The following is an 18,762-nucleotide window of genomic DNA, read 5'->3' as shown; positions in this document are numbered from 1 at the left end:
TTTTTTTAAATTTAAGAAGATTTATTTATTCATAAGATAAATTAATAAATTTATTAAAATAAATTAATAAACAAATTTATAAAAATAAAATTTATAAAATAAATTAATAAATTTATTAATTTAATAAATAAATTCACACAGAGAGGTGAGACACAGGCAGAGGGAGAATGGGGCTCCTTTTGGGGAGCCCGATGTGGTACTTGATCCCAGGGCTCTGGGATCATGCTCTAAGCCGAAGGCAGACGCTCAACCACTGAGCCACCCAGGCGTCCCAAGTTTTAAGAGGATTTAAAAAATATATTTTGTCTGCCAGTCTTTCATCAGATAGCCGTTTTGCAAAGATTTTTTTCCCTCAATTTGTGGTTTGTCATTCTTTTAACAGTATGTTTCAGAGAACAGACATTTTTAATTTTAATAAAGACATCAATTTTTTTCTCTCATGATCATGCCTCTAGTGTTTTTTGTTTTTTGGTTTTTTTTTTTGTTAAGATTTATTTGTTTTAGAGAGAGCGCAAGTATAACTGCATCAGGGAGAGGCATAGGGAGAGGAAGAGAAAGAACCTCAAGCAGACTCCTCACTTAGAGGGACTTCATCTCGCCACCGGTGAAATCATGACCTGAGCCAAAACCAAGAGTTGGATGCTCAACCAGCTGAGCCACCCAGGCGCCCCTTGGTGTTGTATTTTAAAAAGTCATTGCCAATCCAGGGACATCTTGATTTTCCCCTGTGTTATCTTGGAATCAGTTCTTGGTCAGGAAGCTGTACTTGCAGCACAGTTTTCTCTTTTCAGTTTTGTTAGACATTTAGCATGTCTTAAACACCAGGTATGTTTCAACTTTATCATACTAAGGGAGTATGTATTTAGAACACAATTAGATTAAATAAGTTCTCCCTTTGGTTGTGGCTTTTTTAGTATAAAGAAAATATTGTCTATCCTGAAAATTCTTTGCAGCATTTATTCTCTAAGAATGGTCCTCAGGGAAGAGAGGGATCTAGCATTTACTTGGTGCTTCTTATTTGCCAGCATGGAGTACTGTACTTGGTCATTTAATCATGACAGTAGTTGTTTATGACTTTGTAACTTTGTTTCTGTCATAAACTCATAACTGTATTGATGCATTTCAAAAGTTTCCACCCTTTCTCAAAACTTGTTGTCCATGATGTTAGGAACTCATAGAATATGCTGTCTATAGGATCTTTTTCCTTTTCCCAGCGGTTGGCCAACCAAAAGTAACAAAAAAAGTAACAATAATAAAACAAAAACTCCTTCTTTAAAGAACAGGAAAGAAGAAAACCCAGGTATATGAGGACTGCCTGTATTTTTCTTAAGTAAAACTAATTAGTCAAATTGAACAATAAAAGCATTAGTTTTGATTCTAAGATATTTATGTTCAGAATTTTGATTTTTTGTGGGGTGCCCTGACCTAAAAACTGTCATTGTTGCAGGAGATATGGGCTTTTGCGGAGGTTGCAGTTTGAACCTTTTAGGTTATAGTAATAACATCCAAGTTTACTTCTTCCATGTTATGTTTTAGAAGAGTCTTATTTCTTTTCTTTTTTTTTTTTTTTTGAGAAGAGTCTTATTTCTAAATTTAATCTTAATTTTGTGCTTTTTGAGAATATTGAGGGTCAAGACCTATTGAATTTGATTTTGGAAAGTTTTTCCCTAACAATTTGCTCTTTTTTCATTTACTGTAGATCCTAACTTTCTGGGGCAGCCCGGTTGCCCAGCAGTTTAGCGCTGCCTTCAGCCCAGGGTGTGATCCTGGGGATCCGGGATTGAGTCCCACGTCGGTCTCCCTGCGTGGAGCCTGCTTTTCTCTCTGCCTGTGTCTCTGCCTCTCTTTCTCTCTCTCTGTGTCTGTCATGAATAAATAAAATCTTAAAAAAAAAAGAATGTATTAGATCATAACTTCCTTTCTTCTCTCTTCCATCTTCTCTCTTCTTGCTACCTAAAAAGGTTTATTTTTATTTTCTATTTATTTAATTTATTTTTCTTTATGGTTGGGTTTGGAGTGTATTACAGTTTAGTTTTTTTTTTTTTTTAACTTGGAAACTTTGATTTTGTTAGATAGGATTTTCATGATCATATTCACATATGGTATTTTCATTTTCATTTTTCTACATTGAGCATCAGTATTTTCCACAGTGAACAAAGCTAGCATTTTATAATCAGGGAATGATAGGCTTTAGGTGGCTTGAGAGCACGGTAGTGGAATGACCTTGATTTTCTGGTGGGTAACTTATTCCATTACTCTGATGACCTGTGGGTCATCTTGCCTTTTGGATACTATCTTGAAATTGTTACTAGAGCCTTAGAGAAATGATGGACCTCAAATCTTTAGTATTCCTTAGCAAAGTAGTGTTTTGTAATGCTTTTAAATACACACTGCCTTAATCCATATATCTTTTTTTCACCTTCTTTCCCCCTACAGTCACCAGAGAAGAAAGGAAAAGAAGCAAATACCGGTTTTGGTGGACCTGTTGTTAGTTCTCTGTATCATGAAGAAATCATCAGGTAATTTCTCTTCTGGTCTTTGATAATAGAGATACATACATCTATATGTGTGTGTACATGTGTCTTAATTTTTAATCCTGAAAACTTCCATTTGTAAAAGACCTTTATCTTAATATGAAACTAATTTGGTGGTATCTCTAGTAATATAATAGATAGCAGGAAATAATTTTTTAGGTAAATTATCTTTGAAATATACCTCTGAATCAGTGCTAGGTAGTAACTTTTCCCACCACGTAAGTAGTTGGTAGGGCAAGGTTTTGTGTCTTACACAATCTAAAGCTGTGGGTTTTCATTGTTGATCTTATTAGTTTTCCTTAAAATACCATTTTTTCTTTGTGTGTGTATATATTTGTGTTCAAGTTTATTCACAATACTGATAAAAATGCCATTATTATTATTATTATTCTTTTTTTAGTATGGTTGCAATCTGAAGTATGTAAGGGAAAGTGGTGATTCAGTCCCATTAAGCTCATACAATTTCTAAAAAATGTTTATGTTCTTTTTTAGAAAAAAAAGTTTTAAATTTTTTGTGGTCATTATGAAATTATTATTATTTCTTTTAAAGATTAAAAACCATTTTGAGGCTACCTGGGTAGCTCAGTGGTTGAGTATCTGCCTTTGGCTCGGGTCGTGATTCCGGGGTCCTGGGATTGAGTCCCACATCAGGCTCCCTACAGGGAGCCTGCCTCTCCCTCTGCCTATGTCTTGGCCTCTCTCTCTGTGTCTATCATGAATAAATAAATAAAATATTTTAAAAAATAAGAACTAAAAATCATTTTGAGTATAAAATGTCACACTAAAGAGAATATTTTGGAGATTCTTAAACAAAGAATAGCTATATGATCCAGCAATTCTACCTCTGTTTTAAATCCAAAAGAATTGAAAACAGGATCTCAAAGACCTCTTTGTACACCCATGTTCATAGCAGCACTGTTCACAATAGCCAAGAAGTGGAAGCCACCCAAACATCCATTGACAAATGAATGGATAAACAAAATGTGGTAGATACTTAGAATAGAATATTATTCCGCTTCAAAAAGGGAAGAAATTCTGACACAGGCTATAGAATATGGATGAACCTTAGGCACATAATTCTAGCTGAAATAGGCCATTCACAAAAAGATAAATACAGTATGATTCCTCTTATATGGAGGTATCATGAGTAGTCAAATTCATAGAAACAAAAAGTAGAATGGTGGTTGTCAGGAGCTGGAGGAAGTGGGAAGTGGGATTTGTTATTTAATGGGTGTAGAGTTTCAGTTTTGCAAGATAAAAATTTCTGAGGATTGGCTGTACAACAATGTGAATGTACTTAACATTACTGAATTGTACACTTAGAAATGGTTAAAATGGTAACATTTATGCTATGTGGGGTTTTTCTAAACCACAATGTAAAGAAATTCTTAATGGTCATCTTGCATTATTTAACAAGGATCTTACACTTTATGTGTTATGTATAAAATTTCTTGGATAATTTTTTTCTTTCAGCACTCTATGAAAATCAGGAAAAGGATTTTGTCATGTTTAAAGTCATGTGACACATTCTTCTAAGATTTTTACCTTACAAACAAACTGCAGGAGGAATCTCTGATGCTGTTACCCTTTTTGAGTAACCTGAACTTTGTTACTTTTCTTCAGTAATAACATGAAATAAATGAGCAGTAATTTTTAAGTCGAAAATTGGGTTCACCTAAATTTATTGAAAGGAAATATCTATCTTTATACAGTAAAGAGAATATTGGGTATAGGTATGTTCCACTCTTGCAGAAGATTTTGCTGACATTATCTGCCACATGAAGATATAATGATAGAACTCCCACGTAGCATTCTAGGAGGAAAGTTTGCTACCACTATGAATCAAAAACTTTAAATGCTCAGAGTTTCCAGTTACTGACTAGTCATTTAATACTAAGGATCCTGTCTTGAATCTGTTTACATAGCAAGCATATCATTTTTACAGACTGTTTATTTGAGGTAGGTAGCGAAAGGCCAATGAAAATTGAGAGGAATAAAAATACCTTTTAAGGCTGATCTGGAATACATTTGCCACTGTGATCCCTTTTTGGGAGCTTGAGAACTCTGAGGAGCTCATATAGTTTTGAGGAAACATAGATTAAAAAACATTTTTCAGAGTTTAACACCCCCATTCTCCTTAACCCTTAAATATTCAGAAAGTATTTTGGGGTTCTTTTTTGTTTTTAAACCAAGGTTGTTGTTTTTTTCCTAGAGTTTTAAAATCTATCCATTCATGAGACAGAGAGAGAGAGAGAGAGAGGCAGAGGCATAGGCAGAGGGAGAGGCAGGCTCCATGCAGGGATCCCGTGTGGGACTCGATCCTGGGAATCCAGGATCATGCCTGGAGCCAAAAGGCAGACACTCAGCCACTGAGCCACCCAGATGTCCCTGTTTTAGGGTTCTTGATTTGTATATTCTATCTTTAGAGTCTGCTATAAATGGCATTGTAGAATTTTAATCCTACTAATCAAAGTTTATTAAATGTTGAAATCAAGTCAGTAAACGTTTAGAATCATTTTTCTGTGTATTAGAAGGGGAAGTTAGGTATTCCTTCTCTGTTTCTCACATGGTTTTGTTATAAGGTTTAAAAGAAACTGTATCCTTTCCACTAAATTTTTGGGCCAAGGATCATATTTTATCCATCTCTGTATTCTCAGTATCTGAGGAAGTTCCTAGAACTGAATAGATATCTAATAAAAGTACTCAGAACTTGGGAGGTTTCTGTGTCTCTTCCCTCAGGGAACTGATAGTTTAGCGATTGTTGCTCACATAGATTTAGTCTAGTATTCCTATCATAAAACAAAGAATACTGGTTTGGTTTCCCTGTAGCAGTACCCATTCTCACCTGTTTTCTTAAGCAGTTTTAAAAAATATATAGGCTGTTTTCTTTTCCTAGCAAAATACATTGGGATTGTTTCTTGACTTTAAAAATCACGATATTTAACTTTCTAACAATATCAATTATCTATAAACAGTATTGATTTTCATTTTGTGTACCAGTTTCCTTAAGGGCTCCCAAACTCTAGTACTTTCCAGATAACATGCTGAGTACAGTTTCTTTTGGAATGCCCAATGACGTGATGATTACAGTAGCTCTATGGAACATTACTCCAAGTTGAAGTGAGAGTAGGTATCTAGATAATTGGAATACTCCTAAGGCAGAACTTAAAGTATACTGGAAGAGGTAACCTATCTGCTTATCCACCACCCAATTCCTAAAGAATTCACTCTTAGACTTAAATCAACATTTAGGATTTTGATCATAAGAAACAATAACAAAATAATATAGCTTATTTTCATAAAGTACAGTTTTTAATTCAACTCAGCACATTTATTTTGAGTCTGTTGGACAACATTGTGGGTATTTGTGCTTCCCAGCTTCACTTTTGAATAGTATGTTCTTGATATTTTTGGCGTCTACAGTATGTTCAATGAATATTTTTGGTTAAGCCAGTGAAATATGAACTCTGCTAGGGACAAAACTGATTAGTCCTGGACTTATTTTTTTAAGTCATCTAAATTTTAGTCTTCTTATGTATTCTGGAACATATTAGTAAGATACGAAACAGTAGGAAACATGAATGTGAGCCACTGAAAGCATTTTAAGTATTACAAACATTAAATTTGCCATTACTGATAGCCCATCAGAAATCATAGCACTTGGTAATTTTCTTCTATTTGATAAATCATTTTGTGATTAAACTGAATTCCACTGTAATAAGCTAGATCGTGATAAAAATTATTCTAAATTTAAATGGATTATTTCAATAAAGGATGAGATGTGATCCCTATTGTTTCTGAAGTATAAGAATACAGTTGCAACAAAGAAAATAGGCCATTTTTTGGAGTTTATGTAATCAAATTCTACTTGCATTCAGGTGAAATATACCTGGTGTTTTATTTTTCCAAGAGGAAGTTGTGCTCTAACTTATGTTAATTGCAGTTTCTTGGCAGAATTATGTTCAACTGAGGTGAAAGTGATAGTAGGTTTCAGAGTTTTAGAAATATTAAGTGGTAAACTAGGTGAAAAGAGAAGTTTTCTTCTGTAGAATCATTGTTTTTAAAAAGAACACTTGAAAAATATTCTGTATTTATTTACTTACTTGAGAAAGAGAGAGAACATGAGTAGGAGAGACAGAATAAGAGGGAAAGAATCCCAGGCAGTTTCCATGCTTAGCATGGAGCCTGACCGGGGTTTGATCTCCCAATCCCAAGATCATGACAGCCAAAACCAAGAGTCAGACACTTAACCGAATGTGCCACCCAAGAGCCCCTACAAAAGTATTTTAAAGGCCTGTTTTGGATATTTTATTATATAGACCTCTAGTTTTTAAAAATATTCTTAAAGATCAGGAAAATCAGTATCTAATAAACTCATTTAATATGGCTTGGGCTCCATTGTTGTGGCAGCTTTCCTAAGTGCATTGAAGGCAGTAAGTTAAGGACCCATTTTTGTTTTATTGTAAATGTGCTTGAGGGCCACTGGGGCCAATTCTGAGCCTGTTTTGGTTCTGACCCTTATTTCTACTCTGTTACAGAAAGTGACAATAGAATGTCATAGGTACAGATCTCTGTGTTAATATTCTAGAGCCCTGACACCAATTTTTAAAGATTTTACTTATTTTAGAGAGAGAGTAGGGGGAGGTGCAGGGAGAGGGATAAGCAGACTCTGGTAAGCGCAGAGGCCAACACAGGGCTCAATGGGAGGCTCAGACTCACACCCCTAAACCTACCTGAGCTGAAGTAGAGAGTCCGCCAGCCATTTAACTGACTGAGCCACCCAGGTGCCTCCTGACACCAATTTTTCATTATGAAGCTGGTTAATGGGCAGCCCCAGTGGCGCAGCAGTTTAGTGCCACCTGCAGCCCAGGGTGTGATCCTGGAGACCCTGGATCGAGTCCCATGTCAGGCTCTCTGTATGATGCCTGCTTCTCCCTCTGCCTGTGTCTCTGCCTCTCTCTCTGTCTCTATGAATAAATAAATAAAATCTTTAAAAAAAATGAAGCTGGTTAATTGTTCTGTAGTGTACTAGAGGAGATACAATGTGAGGCTAATTAAATATAAAAAAATTATGAAGCCAAACTGCCAGCATTCAAATGTTGCTTCCACCATCTATTAACTATGACCTTGGATATGTTACTTTATTTGCAAAACGGAGGTAATTATATTACCTTTCTCATATGACACTTATGTAGATTATATGAATGCAGGCATCCTAGAACAGTATCTGGCACAAAATAAGTTACTATGTAACTGTTAACTTTTATTAGTATTGTTATTCAGCACAGAACTCCTATTGCAGGACCCCAGGGCACAGGGCTTATGTTATGAGCTAAAATCACATGTCAGTCTGGTGGTAGGATTGAGTACAGGTTGTTTGCTTTTGTTTTGTTTCGGTTTTTGTTTTTTTTTTTTTAGATTTTTATTTATTTATTCATGAGAGAGACACACACACACAGAGGCAGAGACTCAGGCAGAGGGAGAAACAGGCTCCATGCAGGGAGTCTGACATGGGACTCCATCCCAGGTCTCCAGGATCAGGCCTTGGGCCGAAGGTGGCGCTAAACCACTGAGCCATCCGGGCTGCCCCAGGTTGTTTGCGCTTGCAAGAGAAAATGGAAAACAAGAAAGGAAGAGCCAGTGCTATTAGAATCTGTGTTTGGAACTATAGAAACCAAAAAGGAACAAATCTTTTAACTCACAGACAGTTGCTCTAGCCTTGATCGGATATGTTTCATTTATACTGCAGATGGACAGAAAAGACTGATTAATAAGCATAGGGTTTTGCAAAGAGGCAAATGCTTCTACACTACATATACTGACTTGCTTAACAAGAAATCATTTTTGGTGACTTGTATGCTTAGAAGGTTTTATCTAGAAGTTGGTACATAAACTGAGAAATTAAGGTAAGAATTAAAAATACAATAAATGAAGCATATACAGTGTCCATTCTACCTTGCAATAAGATTTGGTCTTCCCTGTTATATTTTGTAGTTTGATGCTATGTAATCTATCAGAATTTTATTAATCCCACTTAGACAGCCAGCCATCTGGACCTTCTCTAAGCAAGACCAGACCAGTATACAACTAAGATGATTGATGGGCTCTGGAATTGATTAGTTGTTCTGTGAGACAAATGAACTGTTTTGGCAGAAAATACCAGAGGTCACTGCTGTGGTCAGACACAAAAGCCTGTAGAATTTTAAAGAGAAGCTTTCATCATTGACTTATAAAGTTAAAAATTTTTAAACGACATTGGATTTTGAAAATATTTTAGAAATTTATTTTGATTGGCTGCTCTTTAGTACTGTTATAAAGTAGAATAATAGAAGTATAATAAACTACATTGAAAGTGATTATGCTTTAATTTTGCATTTTTGGTAAAAATATGAACTGGAATGAAGGCTAAAAGCCTGTTACTTAGTCATAAATTGTACTCTAAAAATTTTCCTGAAAGATGTATAATTGGAGGAAAAGCTACAACATATATTGTTTTATTTTTAAATGATTTATAAAATCAGATGATATGAGATTCCATTCAGTTACTTATTCAAAGCTTCATATTGTTAGATAGCAATGTGTTTGAACAAATCCATGTAAGACTACAAAATTTCAAGAGTATGTGTTATACATATGCGTATTTTAAAATTTGAATATTTGGATTTTTTTGTTTCAATTGTTTTAAGTTTCTGGGATATTACTGTTCCATTGATACTGCTGTCCTTAGCATCAAAAAGATTATCCTTCTTCCCTATATCTATTTGGCTGGTAGTAGTGAAATCCTTCCCTATTTCGCCGTGTTGCCCATGATCAACATTGTGTTAACACTGGTGATAGGTGATAAATTGGATGACATATGTCTTGTTACATTCTGGTTATTCTTTGAGGACTACACAAGTGTGTATAGGCAAGTGGGCAACTCCCCCTTGAGAATCTGACTGCTCAGAATGAACTTGAGTTATGGATTTATTCAGCCTGTAAAACCTCAGCTGGCATAAATAATTGAGAAAGCAAAGGTTTTTCTGTGGTGCATACCTCAGGGACTCATGGCTCCCTTCCTCCTCTCTACCTCCCTTTCTTATGAAAATGATCCCAGTTGCACTCCTAGATAATAACACACCAAGCAATTAAAAGCCATGGGTGGCTGGAGAGAGGAGAAAAGGTTTAGTTAATGAGCTTTTCCTCTTCCAGTGCCCAGGAGAGCCTTAGGAATGACAAGGCGATTAAAGCGAAGAGATAATTATAGATTATGTGAAAATGGGTCCCCTGGGACAAGCAGGTCTTGCCATAAACAGTAACTGTTGTAAGAGTCTCCTGGCTCTCATATTCACCCTTTTCTCCTGTGCTGTATTTAGCTCCTGTGTGCTCAGTGTCATGATGCCAACCAAGCATATGGGCAGATCCACCTGTTTGTAGATCAGCAGTCCTTTCTGAACAAGAGGTCATTCCTCAACTAAAACCATCATCTTCTCCTCTCTCCTTTTCTTATTCTTTTTTCTTCCCCCTCTTTATTTATCTTGCTTTGTTGTCTCTTTTCTGTCTGCCCCCTCTAATCTTATCCTTATTGTTATATAGTACCTGCGAAATGCTAGACACTGAGACTCATTTACAAAGTTTTTAGAGTATGTGTGTGTGCACGTATAAAGATGCATAATTATGGATTTACTGTATCCATTATAATAAATGGTGGTATATATTATGTATAATTTAAACAAATGTTTTCTTCTGTTAAAATGCTTTACAGACATAAATTTAAAGAAATATTTTAAAAGTATTAGCAAAGACTCAGCATTGTAAAATAGTCATCTTGATTCTCTTCTAATTATTATCAGCTGTTCTCTCAATACTACAAGCAAGCAATTTTGGTTCATTTCATTGCCTTTCAATTTATGAGGACTTTGCTGATTGATTGCATTGTGTATAGTAATAAATGCTTGGTGTTTGTCAAAGTTGGAATTCTGTGTGAAAAGGCATTATAACACTGATTACATGGTTTTATTTATAAATTTTACCCAATATAAAAATTTTAGATATACATTTTACTAGTATTTTATGTAAAGTATGTCATTCTTGGGTCTCTTTTGTCACATTGGTCTAGTCTCTCCCCATCATTCTTTTATAAATTAGAAATTCTGTTTCCTTATATTCCAAAATAACCCAAATTCATCTTTTCATTATCACCACTATCTTGCCTTTGACAATACTGTTGCTACTCTTAAACAATCACTGTCTCTTGGCCAGGACACCACAGAATGGATTCTTTTTTCCTTTGCTGTCTGCCCTCCCCCCCGACCCCCCGCCCCGGATTTATAACTCGTATCATCATATCACTCTCCGGCTTAGCCCTTTAATGGTTTCTTATAGCACTTAGGATAAAATCTAAAATTCCTTAACATATCGTATAGGGCCCTTCATCATCTTATCTAATGCCAGTTTCCCCTCCCCCATTATTGTTCCACCCACATTGGCTTATTTTAATTTCCTTAAAAGTCTAATTAATAGTTGTTAGATGAATTGATTGATAGTGTTATATAACAGCATATGAGAAATGACCCAGTGTACAACATATGTTGAATTTTTTTTAACATATGTTAAAATTTTAAGGCAATAATACCAGCTAACATTTATTGACCACTAATAATATGCTAGTTACCCTACTACATGTGTTAGTATATATTATTTCAATTAAACTACAGAATGATCCTATGAGATGTAGCTATTAATATACCTATTTTGCAGGTGAGGAAACTGAGACTCAGAGGGGTGAGGTTACATGCCCAAGGTCACATGGTTAGTACTCTGCTGTTGCTATGCTATGCTGCTCCTGAGATGGTTGAGGAATCCTTGTGTTCTGCAGTTAGTGAAAGTAATTGTGATAGTTATTATATGAACAGAGCAAATATCTTCCATTAAAACTTTTAAATCCCTTTCCCATTTGGTGTTTTTAAAAATGTGCTTTACTGATAAAATTAGAGACTGTAGCCTTTCATGTATCAGTATACTAATGATGATGCTCTTTAGGATTAATTGACTTTATTGATTTTAGACTTACCTTAATGTTTGAGAATGTAACTCAGCTCTATAGAGTCTGTTAGCCAAGGGATTCTATAGATTTTTCTGATGTGGCCACTGGTTTTCTGGATTGATCAGAATTGAAATACATTTTTTCATACAGACATTTAAAGTTATCAGAAATTTTCAATCAACTATTTTAGAGTTAAGCAGGTTTTAAAAGGAGGAAAATGCATTTTTAGTAACTAGTGTCTGTAAATCATGGCTAGATAACTTTTCCAGAATTACAAGTTATATATAAGAAGTACTCGGGATATCGATTTTTCCTTTGTCATTGCTTCTTTGCAAAAATGTGAGAAAAATACATTAACAGCATATTAACAACATAAATAAGATAATAAATAGAACTTTTTATTTGACGCTTTTAAGAATTTTCTAGGCCTAGAATTAAGTATGCTGTATATGTAACCCAGTCAAAAATAGGTATGATTTGGTGAAGAAGACATTGATATTACTGCATAACAGGAAGGGGGAAGACTAACTGGTTATGTACTATGACTATCTGAAACCAGTTAAAAATCTAGTTAGCACTCTGAGTGGGAGGATTATGATTAATTTATATAAATTCCTCAGTCATTCATCTGTCCATTTGGCACTGTGTATTTTGAACCTACTTTATTACTTGATTTACTCTAAAACACTACTGGTTTTATTTATTTATTTTTAAAGATTTTATTTATTCACGAGAGACACAGAGAGAGAGAGAGAGGCAGAGACACAGGCAGAGGGAGAAGCAGGCTTCATGCAGGGAGCCTGACATGGGACTCCATCCTGGCTCTCCAGGATCAGGCCCTGGGCTGACGGCGGCACTAAACCGCTGAGCCACCCAGGCTGCCCACTACTGGTTTTAGAATACCATTATTTAAATACCATTAAAAAATGCCACTAATCTTATACAGATTATAAGATTTGTCAGAAATGTTAAAATATGAAAAAAATTGTATCTTAGAATCAAGGACATATAGTAACTTAATGAACAATTTCTAAATGTTCTTTTGCCATTTAGGATTTCAGGCATTATTTTAAGAATAGCACTTACAAACAACAACAAAAAAACGCTTTCTTAAGTGCCTTGATCTGAATGCTAGGCTTCTTGAGCATAGTCATTGCCCTAGCATATTTGCCTCCTCAAGAGCATGTGACCAAGGTATTTCAGAAAAGAGGCATTATTTATAAGATTTTATCTGGATGATCACAGTATAGATTCTCATTTATGGTCTTTGTAAGATTGAGACTCGAAAACAGTGTTTTACAAGGTGAAATTTAATATTCAAAATTTTCACTAGATATTAATCAAAAGTAGGGATTTTTGAAGTGCTAATAAGTATGATAGCTCTATTAAATTCTTGAGTTAGGAGCTGATATTACCTATTTGCTTCTCCCAGATAAGCCTTACACCAGCTTTGCTAAAAACCTTTGAGTAAGAACAGATTTTTTTCTGTTCAGGAATGGAGCAACTGTAACCAAAATTAAAATATGTTTGTATAATTTTTTTTTATATTTGTAAGTTAAAACATGCTTTTTTTTAAAAGATACAGAGTATCTTAATTTCTTTTTTTTTTTTTTAAGATTTTATTTATTTATTCATAGAGATACAGAGAGAGAATGAGAGGCAGAGAAGCAGGCTCCATGCAGAGAGCCTGACGTGGGACTCGATCCAAGGTCTCCAGGATCACGCCCTGGGCTGCAGGCGGCACTAAACCGCTGCGCCACCGGGGCTGCCCGAGTATCTTAATTTCTATGTAGACATTTTATCTCAGCTTCTAAAGTATTGATAGTCCTATCAAAAGTTATATATAGATATATATATATAAAGATTATATATATACATTAAATATACAAAAGATTGTATAAAAAAGAATCAGCCTTAGACTTTGGGCTTTGTATTTGTTATACAGTGATAGAATGTTGGTAATCTAGTCAAAACAAGATTAGTAAAATGACATCTTATTTTTTAACATTATATTGGGACAGAATAGGAAGTCTTTATCTTTCAGATTGACTTTTTCTCCCCTAAGATTTATTGATTTATTTGAGAGAGAGAGAATTTGAGAAGGAGAGGCAGAAGAAGAAGGAGAGGATCTTAAACATATTCCATGTTGAGCCTGACGCAGGGCTCAGTCTCATGAGCCCGACATCATGACCTGAGCCAAAACCAAGTTGGACGCTTATTGACTGCTCCACCCAGGAGCTCCCCCATGCCATTGACAACTTCTGACCATACACTCATCAAATAAATAGGAACTTAAATTCTTTTTTAAAAAATTTTATTTATTTATTCATGAGAGAAACAGAGAGAGAGGGAGAAGCAGGCTCCATGCAGGGAGCCCGACATGGGACTCGATCCCGGGTCTCCAGGATCATGCCCTGGGCTGAAGGTGGCACTAAACTGCTGAGCCACCCAGGTTGCCCAGAACTTAAATTCTTACAAAGAAGTAGTATTCAGCAACAGTTCTCCTGAATTTTGTAAGACAGCAAGCAGGCTTTCATTCTAGAAAGACTGGCTCCTAAGGAGCTTCACAATGTCTTTCCAGTGAATTTATGTTCATTCTTTAATCTCAAAGATCTAGAAAAAGACACACACTCTCAGAGACAGAATAGCAATAATGAAATTCATCTGAAATTGAGGTGTAAACAAAAAGGCTTATTTATTTACCAAAGTCTGTATCTTTGTAGTGATCCAAACTGCTTAGGTACCTTGGTATCCTCAGTTTGAGTAGTGAAGAACCCAGACAGATAAATAGATAACTATTTATGAATATGTAAATAGAAGGTAAACCATTTTTTTTGAGAGTTGCTTTAGCCAAGGTCTTAATGAGGCCTCTTGAACAAACTGTCTCCCAGCAGAAAGATACTTCAGAATTCTTTTTTTTTTTTTTTTTGCCTCAAATTGTTTCTTTTGGTCAAAGTCCGTAATTGGCCCCACTGACTTTTCCTCCCACTATGGTTCATTACTAATCATACCTCCTACTTGAGGATATTTGCCTTTTCAGGGTTTTTTGTTTGTTTGTTTGATTTAGATATGCTAAGGTTAGTGCCTGAATCAAGTAGCTCTTTGGATCTGTATCTGGTATCTATTTCCCAACACCATACACTATAGCCAGTTCCCTTGAGTTTTATAACATCTAAAGTTCTTGTTTAAAAGTTTAAGTATATTAAAGGGCATAATTTCTGGTATTTTGTAAATAATAATATTGTAAAATAAATAGATCACTCTTTTAGATGAATCTAAATACTGTTAAGGATAATCCGTTTTTTAAAATACATGAATATACTACCAATGAGAGAAACTGGGAAAATGGTATGCAAGATCTCTCTGAATTCTTATATTTGCATGTGAATCTTTAGATGTCTCAAAATAAAAAGTTTAATTAAAAGAAAATTCTGGGGATGCCTGGGTGGCTCAGTGGTTGAGCATATGCCTTTGGCTCAGGGCATGATCCTGAAGTCCCAGGGTCGAGTCCCACATCGGGCTTCCTGCATGGAGCCTGCTTCTCTTTCTGCCTATATCTCTGCCTCTCTCTCTGTGTCTCTCATGAATAACTAAAATAAAATCTTTAAAAATAAATAAAAAAATAAAATTCTGATCTTGATTTAAAAATATAAGAAAAGGGCTGCTGAATGTGCAGTCGGTTAAGCATCCACCTCTTGGTTTCCACTCAAGTTGTGATCTCAGGATTGTGAGATTGAACCCTGCATGGGGCTCCATGCCCAGTACAGAGTCTACTTGAGTAGACTTTCTTTCTCCCTCTGCCCCTTGTCCACTCACACTTCTGCATGCACACTCTCTGTAAGTAAATAAATCTTTAAAAAATAAAATACATGAACTAAATCTTTAACAAATTTTATGTTCTCTGTTTTTCTCCTTTTATTCTACTTCTCCCACACAATTTTTATTTTATTTTATTTTTTTAAAGATTTTATTTATTTATTCATAGAGACACACAGAGAGAGAAAGAGAAAGAGGGAGAGAGAGAGAGAGGCAGACACACAGGCAGAGGGAGAAGCAGGCTCCATGCAGGGAGCCCGATGTGGAACTCGATCCTGGGTCTCCAGGATCACACCCCGGGTTGCAGGTGGCGCTAAATCGCTGCGCCACCGGGGCTGCCCTCCCTCACAATTTTTAAAGTAATGATTTTTGTGTAATCTTACTATCATAATTCTCTGTAACAAAAATACATATGTAAGTTAGACTTTTTTAAAATATAATTTTCGGGATCCCTGGGTGGTGCAGCGGCTTGGCGCCTGCCTTTGGCCCAGGGCGCGATCCTGGAGACCCGGGATCGAATCCCACGTCGGGCTCCCGGTGCATGGAGCCTGCTTCTCCCTCTGCCTGTGTCTCTGCCTCTCTCTCTGTGTGACTATCATAAATAAATAAAAAAATTAAAAAAATAAAATATAATATAATTTTCTGTGACTTTATGCATTAAATATTTTCCCATTTGAGTTATCATTGTAATTATTTCTATACAGCTGATTGACATACATCATAAATATTATTAAATAATTATTAAATATAAAATTCAGTTGAAAATGTGTCTTACTGAGATGAATGAAACTTTTAAAAATAGTGTGGCAGATTAATATAATTTTTTATTAAAATGACACAGTACAGCATCAAGTCTGTTTTGATTGTTTCATTTCACCTCTTTCCTCCTCTAGCCTTAGCTATAGAATGTTTACCAACACCAGTTTTTTACAAGACTTGTCCCTTTATTTGGTACCAAGGAAGGTTTTATATCTTGGGGTAATCAACCTGGGATTGATTTTTTTCCCCCTAAACCTTTCCCAGTATATTAGTTAAATGGAGTATTTCTAAGCAAAAGAGTAACAGGTTTAATTAATAATCATTTGCTAAGTCTTAGCAAAGACTTTTGGTTATCATTCCTAACAGTGTAGCATGGTAAGGAGAGAGGCATATACCTTTCTGATATAACCTAGGGAGAGGAGTGGTCAGAGTAGAAGGAAATTTGAAAAGGACCATGGTGATAGGATAGTCACCCAGGTAGATCAGTTAAGGGAAAAATGCCTTTATTTACAAGTTGAGCTGAAAATTGATTCACTTAAAATTTTTATTTTTTTTTCTAGCTTAAAATTTTCCTACCTGCATATCCCTTTAAATTCTTTGTGTACCCCCACAGAGCATACAGGTACACATTTCTTAATTTGAGGAATTGGTGACATTGGTTTATACTTGTATAGGTATTAGTTTATGCTACTTTGGTTTTTTCCTTTATTTAATAAAGAATTTTTCATCCTCTATTATTAGCATACTATTTTTATCTGATTGTTTAAAATATAAATTGAATTGAAATGTTTATTGAATGTATCTCTTAAATAGTTAGATATCTGAGCTAGTCCCATAAATGTGTTTAATTCTACAAGGTAAGTGAAATAGTAGCTAATGGACTCTAGGTGGCTTGCTATGAAACCTGTTTGAAATACTGTTTTGATAAGAAAATGCGATCTTCGTTGAAAGTGACACAGATAACATATTTAAGAGTGTGCAAGGAACTATTCTTCCTGTGATTGATGAAACACAACCATACTTAAACATTATTTCTCCCTTCCATAAGAGTGTGTCCTCATATTTCAAAGAATTTCAAAAACTAGTGAGCTTTTTTACTTCAGATATACAATCGTGTTTTCTGTCAATTTCAGAAAATTTGGAGTAGAGAGAGAGAGACCTTTCTGTCTTTTGCTAGGGATAATGTGGGATATTCTTGAAGGTGATAATCTTGGTCATAACTTATGTTTACCCACAGATAACAGATATGGTAATTTTATCACTCAAGTTCAGCAAAGAGAGGGAGAAAGATAACTGGCTAAGAATCATAAGAGAAAGGAAGATAAAGTGAGAAGATGTGCCAAGAGCATTAACATTGTTTAGGCTCTGCTGTGTTTGGTAATGGTTGAATTCATTTGCACATGTTTTATTTAAGTTAAGTATGTCATAGAGGGAAAGATTGCTTACAGAGTACTGTATTAACAGGGAAATGTAGTCGGGAAAAGAGAATTAGATTTGTAAACTACATAATCTTGGAGGCAAGAAAAGAGATGTGGAAAGCTGTTACTCCAGATGTTTCTCCATTCTGGACACTAGGTGGTGACATTGTATAAAGACAGCTGGGTTGCTGGCAAATAATACAGTCAGACTTGGAGTGGGGATAACTATTAGCAACTAAGCCCAGGATTATCACTTAATTTTCCTTTTTTTTGTCTTAGTCACTTAGCTTTGTGGCACATTTGTGGTGTTTTTACTGAATTTCTTTTTGATATTTAATTTACGTTGTATATTCGACCCATAAGGATTTTATAAGTCCTCTATGTGCCTGATGTATTTAGTGGTGATAAACAACAGATGATAAGCTGGTATTCAGAAGAAAAAAATTCCCCTGCCTTCCAAAATATTCATATACCAAAACAAAATAATTTATGTAAGTGATGCATAATAAATATTGAAAATATAGAATAGATTAAATTAAATTTTAAATAAGTTTGTGCTGTATTTACACTTTTACTGCTTACGGCCCAAGTATACATACACATTTGGGATTCAGGAAGAAAGACCTCATAGATTGAGGTCCTCCATCTATGAGTAACCCTTATGTATTACTGGCTATGGGTAACCTACATCCCAGGAATCCTCCTTATATACCTTTCTGTGTCCCACCACCAACCCTCCATTGTTTTCAAGTTCAAAACAATTGGGGAGTAGGGTGTCTTTTGGTTAAGATTCGAAATGATACAGTCCTTTCTTGCACTTAAAGTTGCTACCTCTTAGATGGGCCTAAGAGGTATTCCTCTTAGGTATTCCTAAGAGGAATTAGATGGGCCTCTCTTACTGTATTGGACAAAAATAATAGGTCCCTATTATTCCCAAATCAGAATTCTTTCTTCTTTTTTTGGGGGGGGGACCTTATTTATTTATTTATCTGAGAGAGAGAGAGATGGAGACAGAGGCAGAGATAGCAACAGAGAGCATAAGCAAGGGGGAGACGGAGAAGCAGGCTCCCCGCTGAGTAGAGAGTCCAACATGGGGCTTGATCCCAGGACCTGGGGATTCTGACCTAAGCCAAAGGCAGACATTTAACTGACTGAGCCATCCAGGTGCCCTTCAAATCAGAATTCTTAATACACTTTCACAAAAACAGTA

General features: G+C 35.4%; 1 protein-coding gene across 16 annotated transcripts in view; it reads left to right on the top strand.

The window, feature by feature from the left end:
- The window catches only part of ACBD6 (acyl-CoA binding domain containing 6), a 207,642-nt gene that overhangs the window by 75,643 nt on the left and 113,237 nt on the right, over positions 1–18,762 (top strand). For all 16 annotated transcript variants that reach the window (XR_005361969.1, XR_005361968.1, XR_005361970.1 and 13 more), the window contains exon 4: positions 2,437–2,519. Coding sequence is in view for 13 of the 16 variants with exons in the window: in XM_038542186.1 (XP_038398114.1) it covers positions 2,437–2,519 (83 nt within the window). In the remaining 3 variants the exon portion in view is untranslated. The remainder of the gene's footprint in view (positions 1–2,436; positions 2,520–18,762) is intronic.

Source organism: Canis lupus, chromosome 7 (genome assembly GCF_011100685.1).
Source record: "Canis lupus familiaris isolate Mischka breed German Shepherd chromosome 7, alternate assembly UU_Cfam_GSD_1.0, whole genome shotgun sequence".
NCBI lineage: Eukaryota > Metazoa > Chordata > Mammalia > Carnivora > Canidae > Canis > Canis lupus.
This window is presented reverse-complemented; position numbering and strand designations above follow the sequence as displayed.